Source organism: Stegastes partitus, unplaced genomic scaffold (genome assembly GCF_000690725.1).
Source record: "Stegastes partitus isolate 25-593 unplaced genomic scaffold, Stegastes_partitus-1.0.2 Scaffold255, whole genome shotgun sequence".
Taxonomy (NCBI): domain Eukaryota; kingdom Metazoa; phylum Chordata; class Actinopteri; family Pomacentridae; genus Stegastes; species Stegastes partitus.
In genome coordinates this window covers 252,539-269,774 of record NW_007577986.1, presented here as the reverse complement: position 1 = coordinate 269,774, position 17,236 = coordinate 252,539, and the positions used below count along the sequence as shown (strand labels likewise).

Here is a 17,236-nt window from a genome sequence, read left to right as displayed (position 1 = left end):
TAAGGAATTGGCAGCAGTGTCAGAGGAAGGCACCAAAACACAAATACACTTGACAATTTAAACAGTTTATTAAAATCCCTTATTAACTCAAATACATTACAGAATGAGAAGTTATATAAAAGTAAAATACTTTTAAGTCTGCTGAGACTTTAGTTAGGAGAAACTGTACATAGCAATTTGCTGGGTTGGGCGAAAAGGAGTGTCAGTTTTTATACTTTTGGTCTTTAGACAGCTTAGTAGAAGTAGTATCCATGTTAATACTGATCAGATGAGCCATTAAACTAAGGCATCAGGTTTAAGTACTACATGATTTACAATAGGGCACAAAAGGCCTACAGTAGTATACGTACACAACATATTGTGGTAGTACAGGCTTCCTCATAGCTTTTGCTGCAGTCTTTAAAAAGGCCAAAAAAAAAAAGGGGCAACGTTCAACGCTCCCATCTGAGCAACAGTTCAGTACTGTTGTCTCTCTGTCTTTAAAGATACCTCAAGGAGGGAGTCACCATTGACTCGTCTCATTCCCACATCGGTCCAAAAGAGCCTGGACTGGTTTCCCATTGTGACAAACGGTGAGTGGAGGGGGACTGGAAAAGGCCAGGAGTGATGGGCGTTCTTTGCATTGAAAAACACTGAGATGATCACACTGATGTACCGCTTGCAAATTGCATTAGTTAATGCTCTGAGGTCCAGTCTGTGAGTTGAGCTGAGGCTCTGGGAAGGGAGACGGTTCAGAGAGTTCGGGGCTGTCCAGGTCCCGTTCCAAGCTTTGGTCTGGTTGAGGCAGGTTTTCCCTTGAATATTCTGCATACCACTCCTAGAGAAACAAGACGTACAGAAGATCAAGACAGCCCAAAGACTACCATTATTTACAAAATGATTTCCTCCGTTTCTCACCTGTATCTCCTCCTCGTACATTTTCATACTGAGGTCACTCTTGGTCCTTGATCTGCGACCTTGGTACACAAGAGACGAGTGCTGTGCACAACGAAACAGCAGGGAAAGCCAGTTAGTGGAAATCTTGTGAAGAGCAGACGATTAGGTGTTTATATTGTGTGTGGCAGTGTTCTTACCCCACTCCTGTCCATAGCTTGTAGGACTCCCTGTAAAGAGCTGAGAGAAGACAGTCCCGGGCACGTCTGTTTGTACAGCTCAAGAGTGGCCAGAGCTTCATCACGACTCACCTCTACTTCAAACACTATCCCATTCTCCTCTAGAGCACGTGAAAACAAACATATTACAGTTACTTCTTGACTGCTAATCCACAACAGCTGCAACTCAATGTTAATCAAATGAGCATTTTATCTTTACCGGCTATCTGTGAAAGAAATACTGAAGAAAACGGGAAAGCTCCTGATGTTCGATCACCGACTACATCAAAACCATCAAGAGGTAAAGTGAATAACATTGATCATCTTGTTACAATGCAATGTTCTGCTGGGAATTTTGCATCCTGGCATTCATGTGGATGTTACTTTGAAATACCCAGTTAACCAGTACTGCAGATCAAGTAAACTACTCTATGGCAATGGCAGTCCCTCAGCCCCACGCCACACCACAGAAACTGCTCACGTACAGCTTGAGAAATACAACAGAGAGTCTCCAAACTCTCCAGATCCTAATCTTATCGAGCACCTAAACCACCAAGGCTTCACCACAACACACACTCAGACCCACCCTCTGGATTATCCACTGGTTCTCGGTTCTTGCGGCTGTAGTTCATGCGGAACACAAATGCATCCAGAATAAACGCCACGATGATGGTCATCACCACCTGTGGAGGGCACAGAGAAAACATTACACGCATGCAGGGTCACACTTGCACACACTGAACCTTGTGAATCTTGAACAAATGCACAGATAGAGGCAAAAATGCAGCAGATATCACAAACCATCAAGCACATATGACCGCACAGGACTCACCATGGTAACTATATAAAAAGTCATGAAGTACAGGCGGCTCCAGTGGGTTGTCATAGAAGTCACTCCTTCCTGTGAGGGAGTGAACACAGCAACGGTCAAACAGCGACACCTGCTGGTCAGTGACTAGATTGCAGCGTGACGACAGATAAACAACCAAAGATAAATAACTTGATCTTACCATAGTGATGTACCAGTTGTTGACCACAGTGAGTTCAAACAGAGTTACTAGAGATAAAATGAAAAAATATTGTTTAAAATTTGCTAAATGTACAGTGAGGGAGAGAAAGCATGTAAACACCACCTTCCTGTCTGCAACCCCCTATGATTCCAATACAAAAACGCAATATTCTGACAGAAATCAGACAGTACTAATAGATGAACTAACTCATATTTGATCTTTTTTAATGGGATTTGTTGACAGTAACAAAAATATAGACAATTATTAGCCTTATCCTTTAAAAAAAAATGGAATTACCAAAGCTGCTGAGAATGTTGTTGAAGTTATTAAGATAATAGTAGCCTTCTTCCAGCACTGTTTTGTTGCCGTATGTGATGTTGATCTGTCTGTAGGAGTCTGCTACTGTGCTGGTGCTGAGAGAGAAAAGAGTGAAATAAAGACTTAGTTGAAATACACACAGTTTGTACATTTGTGTCGAATGCAGAAGACCAGACTTAACGCTTACACATCTAAATGTATATGCAGAAACCAAAAAAATAAATTCTACCTCATTGCAATTTTGATTTCAACAGACGATAACACAGCATGACTCACTTGCAGCAGTTTGGGTAAACCACATCTGCAAAGAACTCCATTCCAACAATGGCGAATGAATAGTAGAAGATGATTAAGGTCAACCCGAGACTTGCCATTCTGGGGAAGAGCTCAAACATGGTGTCCAACACATTACGGTACCTCTGCTTTATCTTAAATAACCTGCGAAAGACAGAAGACCAAAGTTTGAACATTAACCGAAATATAAATTTTTTAAAAATGGCATATGTAAATGTGCACTCTTAAAAGTAGAGAAGAAAAGCTCACCGGAGCAGCTGAAGTGGTCTGAGAACTACGATAAAGTAGAACGGCTCCATATCGAAGGCAAGAGCGATCAGGCCCAGGAAGGCAAACACTGTCACCGAGAAGTCAAACCTAGACAGACGAGTACAGTATGATTACCACCAAGAACACAGAACCAGTGTTTGGTGCATTTCCAAATACATTTTTAGAAATTTTAGCTACTTTTCACAAAACATTTAAGTGAAAGTACTGAAATATTATCATCAATGAACTGAAATTTGTCAAGAATACTGAATCCAAACTTCCTCAAACAGGCTCTACAAGAGTGCCCATTATGGATCAGTTTGAGTTTGACGTTTTGGATTCGATATACTTTATTAAAGAATTTCAGGTGTTACTCACAGATTCCACCCTGAGCTGAAATAAGCCATTGGCCCCAAGCCGGATATTTTCAATAACACCTCTACACCATAAACTGAAAGTGGAAGCACAGAGTTAGAGTTAGTGTTAGTGCATGTAAACATATGTATTTAATTCTAGACACCCTCTTGGATCAGTTCTAAAGCGTGCGAATACTGATTTTCTACTCACTGGTCAGGAAAACAATGTAACTCCAGGGAACAAATCTGGACCAGGAAAATCCACCTGGAGGAGGAGAGGAGGGTAAGAAACCTGTAGAGTTAAACTCCTCCCTTCAGTCATGTGTGATCATGCTATCAGGGTAGGTCTTACTGTTGAGCGTGTACGTCTCCACGAGGATCCACACACCATTGATGGCTACCACCACATCTGCCGTTACAGGAAAAGATTAAAAGTTCTGAGATGAGAACGTTTGCTCAGGATCTCTGAGTGTAGCTGGGACAATGTAACTTATTACACTTACACATGGCATATTGGAAGGCCTTCGACTTCACCAGCAGGTTGATGCCTATTACAGAAAAAACACTAAGAATGAGGGACTGAGGTGCCAAAATAGTTTAGTGTAACAAACGGAAAAAGACAAATGGAGAACTTGCCTTTGAAAATGAGGAAGGTCGTGTGCGGAAGATCGTCAAACCAGTGTTCTCCACTGCGACGTGCCTACACACATAAACAGAACATGTACATTACAACCATTCCAAAGGACACAAAATAGGGTGAATTGAAACAACACAGTGCAAATGTAAATCAAATTACCTTCCATTTAAGGCCAGTGACCTCATAGAACTTATAAAAGTCCTGCAGGCTGTAACAAATCAAATCAAACTTTATTTATAGAGCAGTTTTCATACACAGAGCAACGCAAAGTGCTTTACAGCATTAAAAACATTGTCAAAGAAAGAAAAAAGAACAAAAAAAGACAAGAAAACCCATCCCTCCCACCCTCCATGTATACACATAGACATACGGCTACGCACACACACACACCCACACACACACTCTCACCACTGACTGTATGGAGACATGGCACTGAGGCTCGTGGAAAACGCTACCAATTTTAAAACTTAAACAATACATGTAACAGTGTGTATGTGACAGCTACCTGAGCATTGGAGCTCCTGACGTGTTGAGAGCTTTATACGTGAGGAAACGATCTCTTGCAGACATCCGTGGTCTGTAAAAACGCATCAGACCATCAAACTGTTTCAGCGACACACCCATTGGCCTCTGGAGAGCAGACATTCAAATGTAAGACAGGCAGTGGTTACAAACGCCTCACAAATTATTTAAACCAAAAAACAGGCATACCTGCCGGCTCACCAACAGCTGGAATGCATGGTCGATAGCGGAGCGTTTGTGGAGCAAAAGAGATTTAAACTTCATCTTCTCAACATCATTAAATGTGTCAAACACCACTGCCAGGAGCTGGAGGGAGACACAGGAAACAACAGCGCAGTGATGTTGATGAGTAATTATGTAAAGGGGAGAAAACTGGAGGCCGTGCCTATTTCTAAAGGACCTCAAATGTTATGTTCATTATATGTAACTTGGCACACTCAACAGCTGTTTTTATTGCAGACACAAATCTGGCTACGTAATTTAGAAAAGGTGAAAATGAGCCTATTTGTACCAGGTTCATGATGAAGTAGAGCTCTATGGAGAGGTAAACAATGAAGAAAACACAGGACCAGCGGTTCTTGGAGTATGCTGGCATCATCACATCAGGGAAACTACAAGAGAGAGGACAAAGTGTGAAATAAATCAGTCACATGACACAAAACTAACACATGTGGTGAGACGAAAGCTGTTATGAGCTCTGAAAGTAGGAACTACTGCTTGCATGTCGTGTGTGTAAAGATAACCAAACAGTACCATGTGTGCCGCTGTGCTTACTTTGCTGTGGTCAGCAGCACAAACAGGCTGACAAGGCTGTTCTCCAGAGTGTTGAAGTACTGTGGCGAGAGGATGGAGTGGAAGTCAGGAAATCAGAGCAGACAGGAGAAGAACCACCCAAGTCCCTCAACTTACACAAGTTAAATAAGCTACTATCAGCCAGAGTAAAGTCTCAACATACCGGGTCGGCAGAGTTTGTAGAGAAGAGGCAGAAACCTGGAGGACACAAAAGACTAATCAAACACACAGTAACAAACACAGATTGACTCAGAGGTCATATTCTTCTGCTATATATGTTTCAGTAGACGAGGAAACAGCGTTTATATGCTTTACAGTAATACACATTCTTACCCAGTATGGCAAATATAACCATGAAGAAAAGCAGCAGCAGGAGGATGTCAATAAAAGGAGGGAGGGACTGGAAGATCTGACGTAAGTTTCTGATTGGATAAAATAAGCTCGTCAGTGCAAACAGTATAAACAGAGGTGTGTGTCTTCAAGGAGCAAATAATAAGGATTAAATAAAACACACAAAAAAACTCTGAGGTAACCAATTCACAGCATAGTTATATTAAACCCAGATGTCAATAGCAGTAAATGTAATGTCTGAAAGACTTTTTGCCAAAGCTTTTCAGTTTCAGACACAGCTGACTCTTTTTGGTGCAATAACAGAAAACACTCTCAGTGAATTTCCAATAGATGAGAAATCTTATTGAGCTTGTATTCGCAGAAAAAATTACATTCAGAATGTTTCTCTGAGGTGCTCTTACCTTTGTCCTCTCTAGTTTTCTCCAGTATGCAAACAGAAATAGTTGATTTTTAAGACGATTTCTCAATCAAGGAAGGAGATTTTTCTATTTTGTGGCCATAACCCAGACCTGACAGTGTGAATTTCTGTGTACGTGTGTCTGTGTGCATTTGTTTACGGTGTGATGTACCTGCGCACAGCACCACAGTATCTACAATCCACCAGGAATATGGGTCTGAGAGCTCTGGTTACTCGCACGTGAGATGTTTGTCTGATCAAAACCACTATGGCCTCCACAAACTGCAGCAGCAACACGCACGTCTGCACAAAGAAAAACAACATGAGCAATACAGCAGCGGCGAAAGCTGAGTCCCAAAGACTGCCCTCATATGACAGCCAGCATCCAGCATGCCTAAGTGAATGAAAACTGACCTCTGACCTCTCTGTAGAATGAGGCCAGATAAAAACAGGACTACTCTATGCCTACTGCAATATTATTACACCATCAGGAAGTATGCAGCATGTATCACTTACCTTCACCATGGTCCTCTTGTGCCGTATAAAGGTGTGGAAGCCTAACCAGCGGAGCTTCATGCAGAGCTCAAATGCCACCATGACCAAAGCCAGCAGCTCCAGCGTGGCATGGACCTGCACAGGCATCACAAACACAGGAGCTTCTACAGAAAACCGGCTGTCTGAGGACGGGTTTGTAAAACTACGCTTGTGTATGCGTTCACTTACGTAGACATCCAGGCGCAGCGAGGGTACAGCAGGAGCTTCACACAACGACAGCATCATCAGCAGCAGGCCTGTGAGCAGCTCCATCATGTAGAAGAGGTGGTTGTGGGCAAACAGGTACGCTGCCAGTGCTTTTGGGTTTCGAGGGTGAGTGAAGAACTTGTCATTGTTCTCTCCTTCCTGTATACGAAGTTCAAAAGATATATATCAAAGAGATATAGCTGTTGGAAAAACACATTGTAAACACACTGCAGTGGCAGAAGCAGTATTGATAATTGCTTCATGATGTGTTATAACAGAGCAATTCCAAATATTATAAGCTCCAAATATGCTTCTCCTGATATAAAAAGTCAGTTTCATATTTGTGCGTCCCTGCTTTCTTCTTCTATCTTAAATATTAACAAATGTACTACTTCCTGCAGCTGGTTTGATGTGAATATCGCTGCTGGGAAGGGTACAAAGTTTAGACATCTACCAGTAACCCAGTTTAGAGGGCATAATAAAACCATTACGTAGTCATGTGCATTCGGAAGCAGTTGCTCTGTTCGCTCAGTGATTAACAAATGCCACAGTCCATGGCTTGTAAATACCTGCAGGTAGATGGCTGCCTCTTGGTAGTTCATCTCCCAGCTTTGCCGTAATGACACATTCTGGGCTCGGTGGTTTTGTGGCCCAGGTGTTGAGATCACAGCATTGTTCACGATGTCATAATTGCCTCCATCTGGAAGAGAACGGCTGAGTGTCAGTGTGTTCATGCAGCACTTATTTACATGGATAAATATAAGAATGTGGAACTGAAATTAGGTTGTTCTTCGCATAGCAACATGAGTCCATGTCACACACTCACACACACGCATAAAAGCAGAGCACACAGAAGGTCATGTGCCTACCAATGCAGGCTAGTTCTAGCTGGCGGACATAGGAGGAGATCACTACTGGATTCTCATTATGGAACTGATCCTCATGGAAACCAGCTGCTTGTCCACATATGCACTCCATTGATCCCTTTGGATTTGTCTGTGTGCTTCAGCTGTGTGAACGTATTAAGGTCCCTGAAGTCCACAGCACAAGTGTGTGTGTGTGTGTGTGTGTTTGTGTGTGTGTGTGTTATTCAGAGTACGCTGGTCTTGCTCCAGCATCCACACACATCTGGAGATACAGATGGCCAAACATTCCACTCAGGCCTGATGCAAACATCGGAAACAGAGTCACAAGTGGAGTCCGGATGAGATCCTCACAGATCCAGGAATGAATTGAAGATCAAAACAACTCTGGAGACAGAGCACTGTTCAAAACTCTAAACAATGCATATATGAAGTTAAGTACTTCTTTGACAACCAGTTGCTTATTTGGAAAAACAGGCACCTTCAAGAGAGTTACTGTCACCAGAAACAATGAAATGAGACTTTAACACTGAAATTATCCCACTGACTTAGCAACAGAGGCTGAACTTTGAACCCAATGCAGCCAGTCAAGAAGAAAGTGTTGTGTTTGCACTGATGTCACATTGCCTATTACGCCTCCTCCCTGCCACAGACAGGATACAGACATGAGACAGACAAACCACAGGAGGAATTAATCTCACGTTATAAAACGGAGAGTGACTAACTTCAAAAGACAGGGAAGACATCTAGATTTGTAACCACAGAGAGAAAGAGCAGGCTGTTACAGGACATAATAGAAAATCAGGTGGTGTCTCTCTTCTAAATGAACTCAAAAAATACAGCCGAAAAAAGATGAAATCCAGACAAACTCAGAATTCTCTCATGGCCTGCATTTACAGATTCAACAGTGGTCTCTCATAAATATTAATCACAGTTTCTTCCTTGAATAAACGTCTCTCCATGTGTCTCTCTGCAGCTGCATATTTCACTCCTGTGTGAGTCTGTCTGGGTGCCCTTCCCACGCACTGTACATCACATGTTTCTGCTTCAGGCACGACTCCTTGGAATTAAATGTAGCGCAGGCCATACGAGTCTCAGAAATGCAGTCACAGATGTTTTCGGTCCACCATGACAGCAGCAGATTGAGCTTAAGTGTGAAGATCAAATTCCAGTCCAGCGGCAGCCTGCCTGTTATCCTGACAGGCGTCGACCCCGTGTCTGCTGTGTGCCATTCTCCAACCCCTCATTTGTTTGAGAACAATAACATGTTTGGAGCTCCCGGTCAACAACACGGTGAGGTCAGGCTCACAGAGACGCCAACAGACTCAGCAGTCATGATTGTCTCCCAGAAAAAAAAATAAAATCAAGTTTTGTGATCATCTGGTTTCCTTGCCACCAGCTATAAAAACTAAACTCCACACCTCTATCCAGGCATGTGACTGGTCATTGAGTTCTTACAGCACAGCCCTCTTTCTCAGTCTCCAGGTTCAAACTCCCTCTCTTTCCAGAAGACTCCAACAGCGATCAGCAACAACAGGATGATACTTCCCACTTGCGCACCACTCCCAGATATCCTGAGAACAAAACTCCTCTCCTCTTCCTGTTCACCCCCAGAGCCAGAAAAAAAAATGATCCGGTGAGCTCACACACACAGACAGACACACCTACACACAGGCTGCAGACACACACACACATGCTGTCCGTGAGCACCCGGGAGGGGCTGAGGGGTGCAGGGTCTGCTGAGCCAGCAGTTTCTCAGATGGGTCATTTTGTAGCTTATATGTGAGCGAAGACAAAGGCAGCAGGATTACTATGTTGAGTGGATGCATGGATACCCATACATGCTGCAAACACAGACACACACGTGATCACAGAGTCCGATGGACAATCTCGTCTCTCCATTAAAGCAGTGTGGTTTGGATGTGCAGCATGTTACCAGCTGACTCTCAACATACCGGCCTCAGACTGCACCAGTGCAAATACGGTGAGTAGATGAACGACATATGAACATAAATATCCTGCTATACTAGTGCCAACAATTTATACAAAAATAGTAAGTACTCCTCTGTAAATAAACAGAACAGTAATATATAAATGCAGCATCCAAACTTGTCTTTTCTGACTTCAAGAAAAAGTTTAACTTCTGATTTCTACTGTTATGGTTAAAAAGTAGTTATATTAGCCGGTCATGCACAAAAACGTTTTTGAGTTGTTCAGCTGGTGAGATTCTCGAGGACCGAGTTAATCCACAGTCTCGCCAGGTGTGGCTTCAAAGGACAATCATCAGATAGCACCGCCTTAAAATGCAGCTTAATCTAAATGACAGGATGCCAAAGATTACAAGAGAAAGTCGAGAACAGGCTGTTGGCATGTTGGTTGCTGCATGTCTGGTGTCCACAACTACACCATTTATTGTCTAAGAAATCGTTTCAGCCAGCTCTGGATGGACGTGTTTGACAACTTGATTCTGTTACACAAGAAGTCTACCAACTTCGCCTAACCTTTCAGGAAAAGTAGGACAACATTAAACAAGCAGCATTGACAGCCTCATTTACTCTATGTGTCACAGCTGTGTGGCACTATGTGATGCAAAATGTTGACACACTGACATGTGATTTCTGGTAAATAACCCCACTCTCAATGATCCTATTATCATTTCCAATATAGTGCATAGTTTGTTGTTTTATTACGCCCATTCTGTTGTAGAGATGCTGTGTCTGGAAGAACAAATACTTATTTCCTTTGTTGACTTTTAGTCAAGATGAAAGCGTATCTCTTCCCCAAAGACTAAAAAAGTTATTCATGACTTTATTACTATGCAGTTAGACTTTTATTTAATTTTATTGTTCATGCCATCCTGTTGAGCAGAATTCTTGCCTCATCATGCTGTGGTTAGAGAACTGAGGCTGACTAATCAGATCCTCTAGGATGTTCTGAGATTTAGGCACAAAAATAGAGGTGATCGAGCTGCTCCTAATCTCTGGAAATGTTTATCTTTTCATGTTAGAACTGCTCCGGCTTTAGAAACTTTAATTCGCAGCTGAAGAACCAACTCTTCATGTTGGCATTCAGTCACAGTAAAGTTCGACACCCTGACTTAATCCCTTATTGACTTCTATCTTTTACTTCTTTTTATTTGATTGTATTTTACTCAGATTTGTTTTACTGTGTCTTACACATGCTGCATTTATATATTTGTCCAGTGGGTTTAATTAAAAGCAACATGGAGTCAAATATGTACAACAAGAAGATCACCACACAGGTGAGAACAGCTGTCAAACAATACACAACCATAGGCTTAATTAAAGCAAACATCTCTGTCATTCTATACAGAATCCCTTGTACAGAAAACAACAAGCGTGAACAGCATATAGTCAGTTGCCATTATATTAGGTATGCCTAACTTTTCGAGAAGCAGACTCTAGTGAGTTCATTTATGGAATTTTAGAAACTACAGTTGGGTCATTCTGTGAAAAATCAATGAGTGCCTCCCACCTGACCCATGATTCCTTCTGTGTCAAATCATTTTCTAATAAAAGCATATTTTGACATTCACAAAATGTAAAACTAAAACCACAACAATGCTGATTGAGGGATCACTATACATGTACACAACAGGTGGGGTTTGCAAGTTTAAGTTCCATCTTATGCTGATGCCCAGAGCAACATAGGCCTGTCTTGATAAGCATGAAAACAGTGTTTCCTCAACTGGTGATCAAGCACAGCCTCCATAGTGACCCTTCATGAAAGTAGAGGTTATTGCAGAACTATCACATTAAACTACAACAGCTTTGGATTGGATCACTTTAGTTTAAATTGTAAACCTAAACCGGTGCCCACACTAAAGGGCCTAGCTATGCACAGACATAGTTTCCATAAGTCCTCTACAGAAGCAGGTGAGGATATCACAGCAAGGACTCACTCTCGTCTCCTCTTTCAGCCTCCTCGTTGAGCAGACCGCTGTTCGCTTCGTCCCAGGTTAAGATGAGAGGCACATCGTCGTCAGACTCCATACTAGCAGATAAACGGGCTGCACCCAGCCTCCACTTCCAGCCTTCACTTGGTACGAGCTACTAGCTAAACAAGGTTTGTTCTGCAAACTGAAAGACAGCAGCACATCTCACGGCTAACGACAGGCTTGCCGTTAGTTGTTTGCTAGTAAACTGACTACTTTAACACTAAGACGATCGCTACATATAGATTAAAATGTCCCCATTACATTAACTAGCGCATTTTAAGTGGTGTGAGGGGGACAGAAGGTCGGCTGGTTGCAGATTTGGTCTTTGTCCTGTCACAGATGACATCTGTCACCGATTCGGTGCTTCACTGTCACTGAGGCTAACGAGCCCAGACTGTCGGTCTGCGTCCATCACGGCATCGTCACCGGACACCGGGCTATCTCCTGCTATGGAACAGACGCTCAGCGCGGTTTGGTAGCATAAAACCGATAACCACGTACAGCCAATTTATATTTGGCTTTTCGCAAACAACATTCCCCGACACAAACGACACCACAAAAGCTCTGCAGACAGGGACGGATAGATCAACAAACTTTCACGACACTGAAGCAGTTCACGGCAGGCTGGGCGAGCGACCGTTGCCAAATTTCAAAATAAAAGTGAACTATTAGAAGACAGTGCTTTACATTCATTTAAAGCTTCCACATTACTGTATTTATTAATTCATTTAAAAAAAAAATGTAATTTATATTTTTAGATTTTTTTTTTTCTTTTCATAAGCTATGGGCAGTATGAGCCAGTGACCGTATTTGGCGCTGGCACCTGCCGTTGTGGTATCTTAGCAACAAAGAAACACACTTCTCCTAGAGGCGAGTAAACAGGTATGTAGCTTAACTAGTTTACAACTTATATCTAGACTAACATACGCTAAAGTCACAACAGTCGTTCTCTGCAAAAGAAAAAAGAAATGTGTTTTTAAAAAAAGACATGGAACGTTCCTTTCATTAACCTAAGCTAAAAACTAAGCAAGTGATGTTCTTTTTTTTCATTTAGCGACTTGAGAGCTTCTGATAACAATTTAGGCATAAACGGTGTTTTTACTGGAGCTGTTGGATACAGGTTGCGAATTATTTTGGAATAAGATAATAAGAGAGCACCTGTTGAATATCAGTCAACTGCATACACTTGAAATACATGCCTTTTGTTAATATTTCAGCTTGTGATGCTTGTAACAGACAAGAAAGAATGTTGAGGAATGTCGAATTCCCACATGACACACTTGTTTTTGAACAATACAAAACATGTAAATCACAATCTATAATTCCTATAAGCTCTGCAAGGCCAAGAGGATCAAAAGTTCAAAACCAAAAGACATTAAATTTACAATAAGATAAAACACATATCAGCAAGAAAATCAAATTAGAGAAGCTAAAACAAGAACATTTTCATTTTTGCTTGATTAATTGATTGTGTTTTATGTTAACTGACTTAATAATTGACTAAATATTCATATAATCTCTTAAACATAAAGTTGTTTCATGTACAGACATTTTGCATTGACATCAGGTGTTTCCAGGACAGACTCTTTTATACTTTTATACATATACAAATATCCATATATTTTAGATGTTTATAACACCTCAAAACACTGTTTCTACCTACATTTCTTTATTCAAATACATATATAATTAGATTTTTTTCTGCTTATATATGTTTTATCTTATTGTAAATTGTATGTCTTTCGGTTTTGAAGTTGTCCACATATTACATATATTACTCCAATTGGTAATATTTACAATTGCTACCAATAGGAGTCAGGACCATCAAACAGTTGGGGAGCACTGACCATATAGCAAAAGCTACTCCCTATACACAAAAGCTACTAGATATATTGCAATCCAAGTAAGCCAATATAGACAAATACTGCATTTTTTTACAGACAATGCCAAACAATATTTACAACAATGTTTTTTCTATTTCTACCATCAACTGACAGTATGGCCGCAAAGTGGGCAACAGGTCCGGCAACGACCCAATCAGACGATGCTCTGTTGTTGCTCTATCCTGAGGCTGAACACATCTCAAATGTGCTGGAAAGCTGCATCAGTCAAGCTGAGATTGCAGCAATTCTGTCTGCTGTTCTCAAGTCAAACAGCGTGTCTGGCATTGAGGACCAGGAGTTGCGTAAGGCACTTCAGGAGCACCAGATATTAGAAGAAAGACTGGAGGGACAAGCCATGGAAGCAAGCGATCAAGCAAGGGAGCAGCTTGAGTGGAACTTCAAGAAGTCTTTCAGAGGTGCGCTCAGGCTTTGTCAAGCCAATCCAGGTGCCATTTCTGGCTTGAGGGCAGAGCTAGGTATCGAAATAGAGGAGAGTGAAAATATACTAATTAGAGAGCTTAAGATGTTTCACAGCAATATGGTAAAAAGGCTGCTGACCAATCTGGATAAGGAGCCTCAAAGTCCGGAGGAAATAATTTTACTGGAGAAAAGACTTGCTGAAAAAATAAAGGAAATAGACAAACAGGTGAGGCATCGAAATAGATATTAAAAGGAATCTGTTGGTTACAAGAGTCTTGTTTGACACATGCATTACTTCCTAAATTGGTGCTAAAAAATGTTTTTTCCCCACTTCTTACCATTCGTATCTTTCTTATTATATCACAGGTTGCTTTCAAAGAAAATGAGATTGAAAACATGCAGAATGATCTACAAATGTGCAAGGCAGTAGAAGAAGAAGAAATGTCACTTCTTACAGACAAACAGTGCCAGCCACAGGTCAAGACAACGAGCCTGAAGCAGACCAGACTACAACAGGAGATCGATCAACTAAACGATCAGCTCTACAATTTAATGCTTAAAAGGAGACAAGCAGAGAGAATACTCCAAGAGGTTAGTCAAGTGTAACATTACACTGAAAATGTTTCATATTATAATCATAGTAACATATTTACTTTTCATTAAAACTCATGCCATGTTTGTTGTTTTTCTTCCTTGGCAGAAAAATGAAGAGGTGGAGATGAAAATTGAAACCTTGATCCAGAGTTTTGATGCAAAAATGGAGGAAACACAGGTACAAACTGCTAAACAAGGAAAAATAACTGAGTACAGTCTCAACACAGGGCCCATTTACAGGCTTTTCCTAGAACCAGTCCTCCAATCTGCTGAGATTAATGATCAACCATTTTCAGGATGCCACCCCTAAAATATTTTTGCATGGACACTATAAAAAGCACAACAATGCAAGAACTTACGCAGTCAGCAAAACTTTACAATAAACAGAGTAAGAGGTATTAATGTCACGGGATCCCTCCGGATTCTATCATGCCAAGTATGTTTCAGAATTACAGTACAGAACAAACAACATACAGTTGGGTTCAAAGACAGTGAAGATAAGACTGACACACAAATGACGACTTTCAGGTATATAAACATGTCAAGATGGCACAGGGTAAACATTTCATTCAATTTGTCATTTAAAATGATGAACTGAAGCACCTTAAGGGCTTCCGATAACATTTCAGGCATAAATCTTGTTTGGAAATGCTCACTTTTACATTTTGAGAACATTTGTTAAATATGATTCAACCATGCCTTCACTTTTAGTAAATATATTTTGTTCATATTTCTGTTTGTAATGCTAGTCATTCATGTAACATGCCATCAGGGTAAAAGGGTTATAAATGTGAAATTTCTAAGTAATGCCCTTCCTTTGAACACCAGTGTATGTTGTACACATGTGACAGCCCTCTGATGGAAAACTTTTGATTGCCACAGATGACTGGAACAGTGTGGAATTTCACGTGAACACAATAGACTGCAATGTACAGTTATCACAAGTTCTGAGAGCTCATTTGATTAAAAGTCCTAAACCAAAAGATAGACATTTTCATTAAGGTAAGACAGAAAAACAGAACATCTTTGCATTAGAGAAGCAGAAGCCAGGGAAAAAAAATCATTGATTAAACAATTACAATGATAGATTATTTTTAATTTTGTGTTGATTGACAAATCAGATAACTGAATACTTATGTAATTTCTAAAATATACACTTGTTTTGTGTATGTAAGCCTTCTCATTTCACACATTCACTTGAGGTGTGTCTTCAGTTTGAAATTCAGCACAGATGCATTGACACTTCGTCTGGTTTGTCCATCCATGTCATCTTTACCTGCTTATTTAGCTGATTATTCTTTCAAGATTTCAGGAAGCTCAACAGTAGTGAAATTACCAAGTGAAAAATATGACCTATCAATCTCTTTTTAACACCTCAATTTTGTCTTTTTTTTTTTTGTCTTTATGGTAGGAAAATTCTTCAGTGGAGTTTGAGCTGCTCCAAATCAATACACAGAGTCGTCTCTTAAGTCAAAGCAAAGTTTTACTTGCAGCAAGGAATCACATGCACAGTACAGATTCTGAACAAGTGACTCCAGAGTCAAGAAATATTGTAGCATTTATACAGGCATACAAAGAACAAATGACATCAGAGTCAAGAAATGTAGCATTTATACAGGCATGCAAAAGATCTCTCCTCTGCTCCCATCTGCTGAGCACAGGCTTGGTTACTTTTTGCAAGTTCTGTGCACACTATCTTTCACGGCCTTCTGTATTTCAAGAGTTGGACAAAGAGCATTGAATCATGACATATAACACTTTCTAATATTTTAACATATGTGTTTTGTTTTTCCACCGCACATCACAATCCACCACCATCTCTCTCTTCTCCATCCTTCAACGCTGTTACTGCCACAATCACCTGTCACAGGCCAACCTGGACGTGAATGAAACTGGTTACAGAAAGGAGGAGGAGGAGCTGAGGAAGCTGGAGAAAGAATTTTCTGTCCTAGAAGTAGAGTGCAACCAGATCCTGGAGAGGCGGCGGCAAGCGGAGGAGAAGAGAAGGGAGGAGATGAAGGAGCTGGAGCTGAAGACCAAAGCTGCTATTTTCGCCCAAGCCTGGTGGAGAGGCTACAGTACTCGCAAGGCCTTAAAGAACAAGGGCAAAGGCAAGAAGGCCAAAAAGAGCAAAGGCAAGAAGAGCAAATAAAATAGAGCAGGAGTGTTCTGGGATGTTTTGTTACAAAAAAAAAAAGAAAGAAAGAAAAAAAAGAAAAATTTAAAAGCCTGATAAGCAAATAACATTACATCCCAGATTCATTGTGGTTCCCATTTATATGTTGTTTATCAATAAAAATCTTTGTATTTTAAACTAGTATTTACAATTTCTGTTAACTACAGTGCAATACTTTGCTATGTTTTGTGAACATTTTAAATGCTGTGTTGACGTACAGGCATTATTAAACAAGTCACAAATGAAGAAACAGCAACGTAATGTACCATTTTCATTACTTATATGTTATTATGTAAAGCCAGTAGACAATCACATGGGCAGTTTAGACTTTTTCTCAGGACTTCATGGGAGTGTCTTTACCTACATGATTGACATCTCTGTATCCCGGGTGAACAACTTTAGAATTCTTGCTTGCAGTTACTTTTATAGCCTTAGCAAATATTCTCGCATAAATATACTCAGCTTTTAATGTTGAACAAGTCCAATCAGCCTAATAAGTTAACACAGGCACTGATGTATTGTATGTATGAGTTGCTGTTTCCTATAATAGCCATAGGGGGGCAGTGCAGACCCCTGTGTACTGA

General features: G+C 40.8%; 2 protein-coding genes across 5 annotated transcripts; one reads left to right on the top strand and one right to left on the bottom strand.

Annotated features, from left to right (window-relative positions):
• Window positions 1-44: 44 nt before the first annotated feature.
• tpcn1 (two pore segment channel 1) lies at window positions 45-12,180 on the bottom strand. Of its 4 annotated transcripts, none has more exons than XM_008282023.1 (27): window positions 11,544-12,180; window positions 7,328-7,458; window positions 6,741-6,917; window positions 6,534-6,647; window positions 6,190-6,320; window positions 5,603-5,691; window positions 5,433-5,467; window positions 5,252-5,310; window positions 4,989-5,088; window positions 4,667-4,783; window positions 4,461-4,585; window positions 4,115-4,163; window positions 3,955-4,018; window positions 3,822-3,866; window positions 3,671-3,727; window positions 3,530-3,583; window positions 3,341-3,413; window positions 2,963-3,070; window positions 2,696-2,857; window positions 2,399-2,514; window positions 2,102-2,148; window positions 1,924-1,992; window positions 1,678-1,774; window positions 1,312-1,371; window positions 1,074-1,213; window positions 898-978; window positions 45-817 (listed from the first exon to the last, which is right to left on the bottom strand). In XM_008282023.1, the coding sequence occupies exons 1-27, from the start codon at window positions 11,632-11,634 to the stop codon at window positions 671-673; spliced, it is 2,538 nt and encodes an 845-aa protein (XP_008280245.1). In that variant the 5' UTR covers window positions 11,635-12,180; the 3' UTR covers window positions 45-670. The 4 variants fall into 4 exon arrangements, with proteins under 4 accessions (XP_008280245.1, XP_008280244.1, XP_008280247.1 ...); XM_008282022.1 differs by lacking the exon at window positions 11,544-12,180 and adding an exon at window positions 7,628-7,783; XM_008282025.1 differs by lacking the exon at window positions 1,312-1,371.
• drc10 (dynein regulatory complex subunit 10) lies at window positions 11,620-16,902 on the top strand. Its single transcript, XM_008282026.1, has 5 exons — window positions 11,620-11,707; window positions 13,577-14,108; window positions 14,249-14,473; window positions 14,583-14,654; window positions 16,347-16,902. Exons 2-5 carry the CDS (start codon window positions 13,578-13,580, stop codon window positions 16,626-16,628), a joined length of 1,110 nt encoding a protein of 369 aa, XP_008280248.1. The 5' UTR covers window positions 11,620-11,707; window position 13,577; the 3' UTR covers window positions 16,629-16,902.
• Window positions 16,903-17,236: the final 334 nt, after the last annotated feature.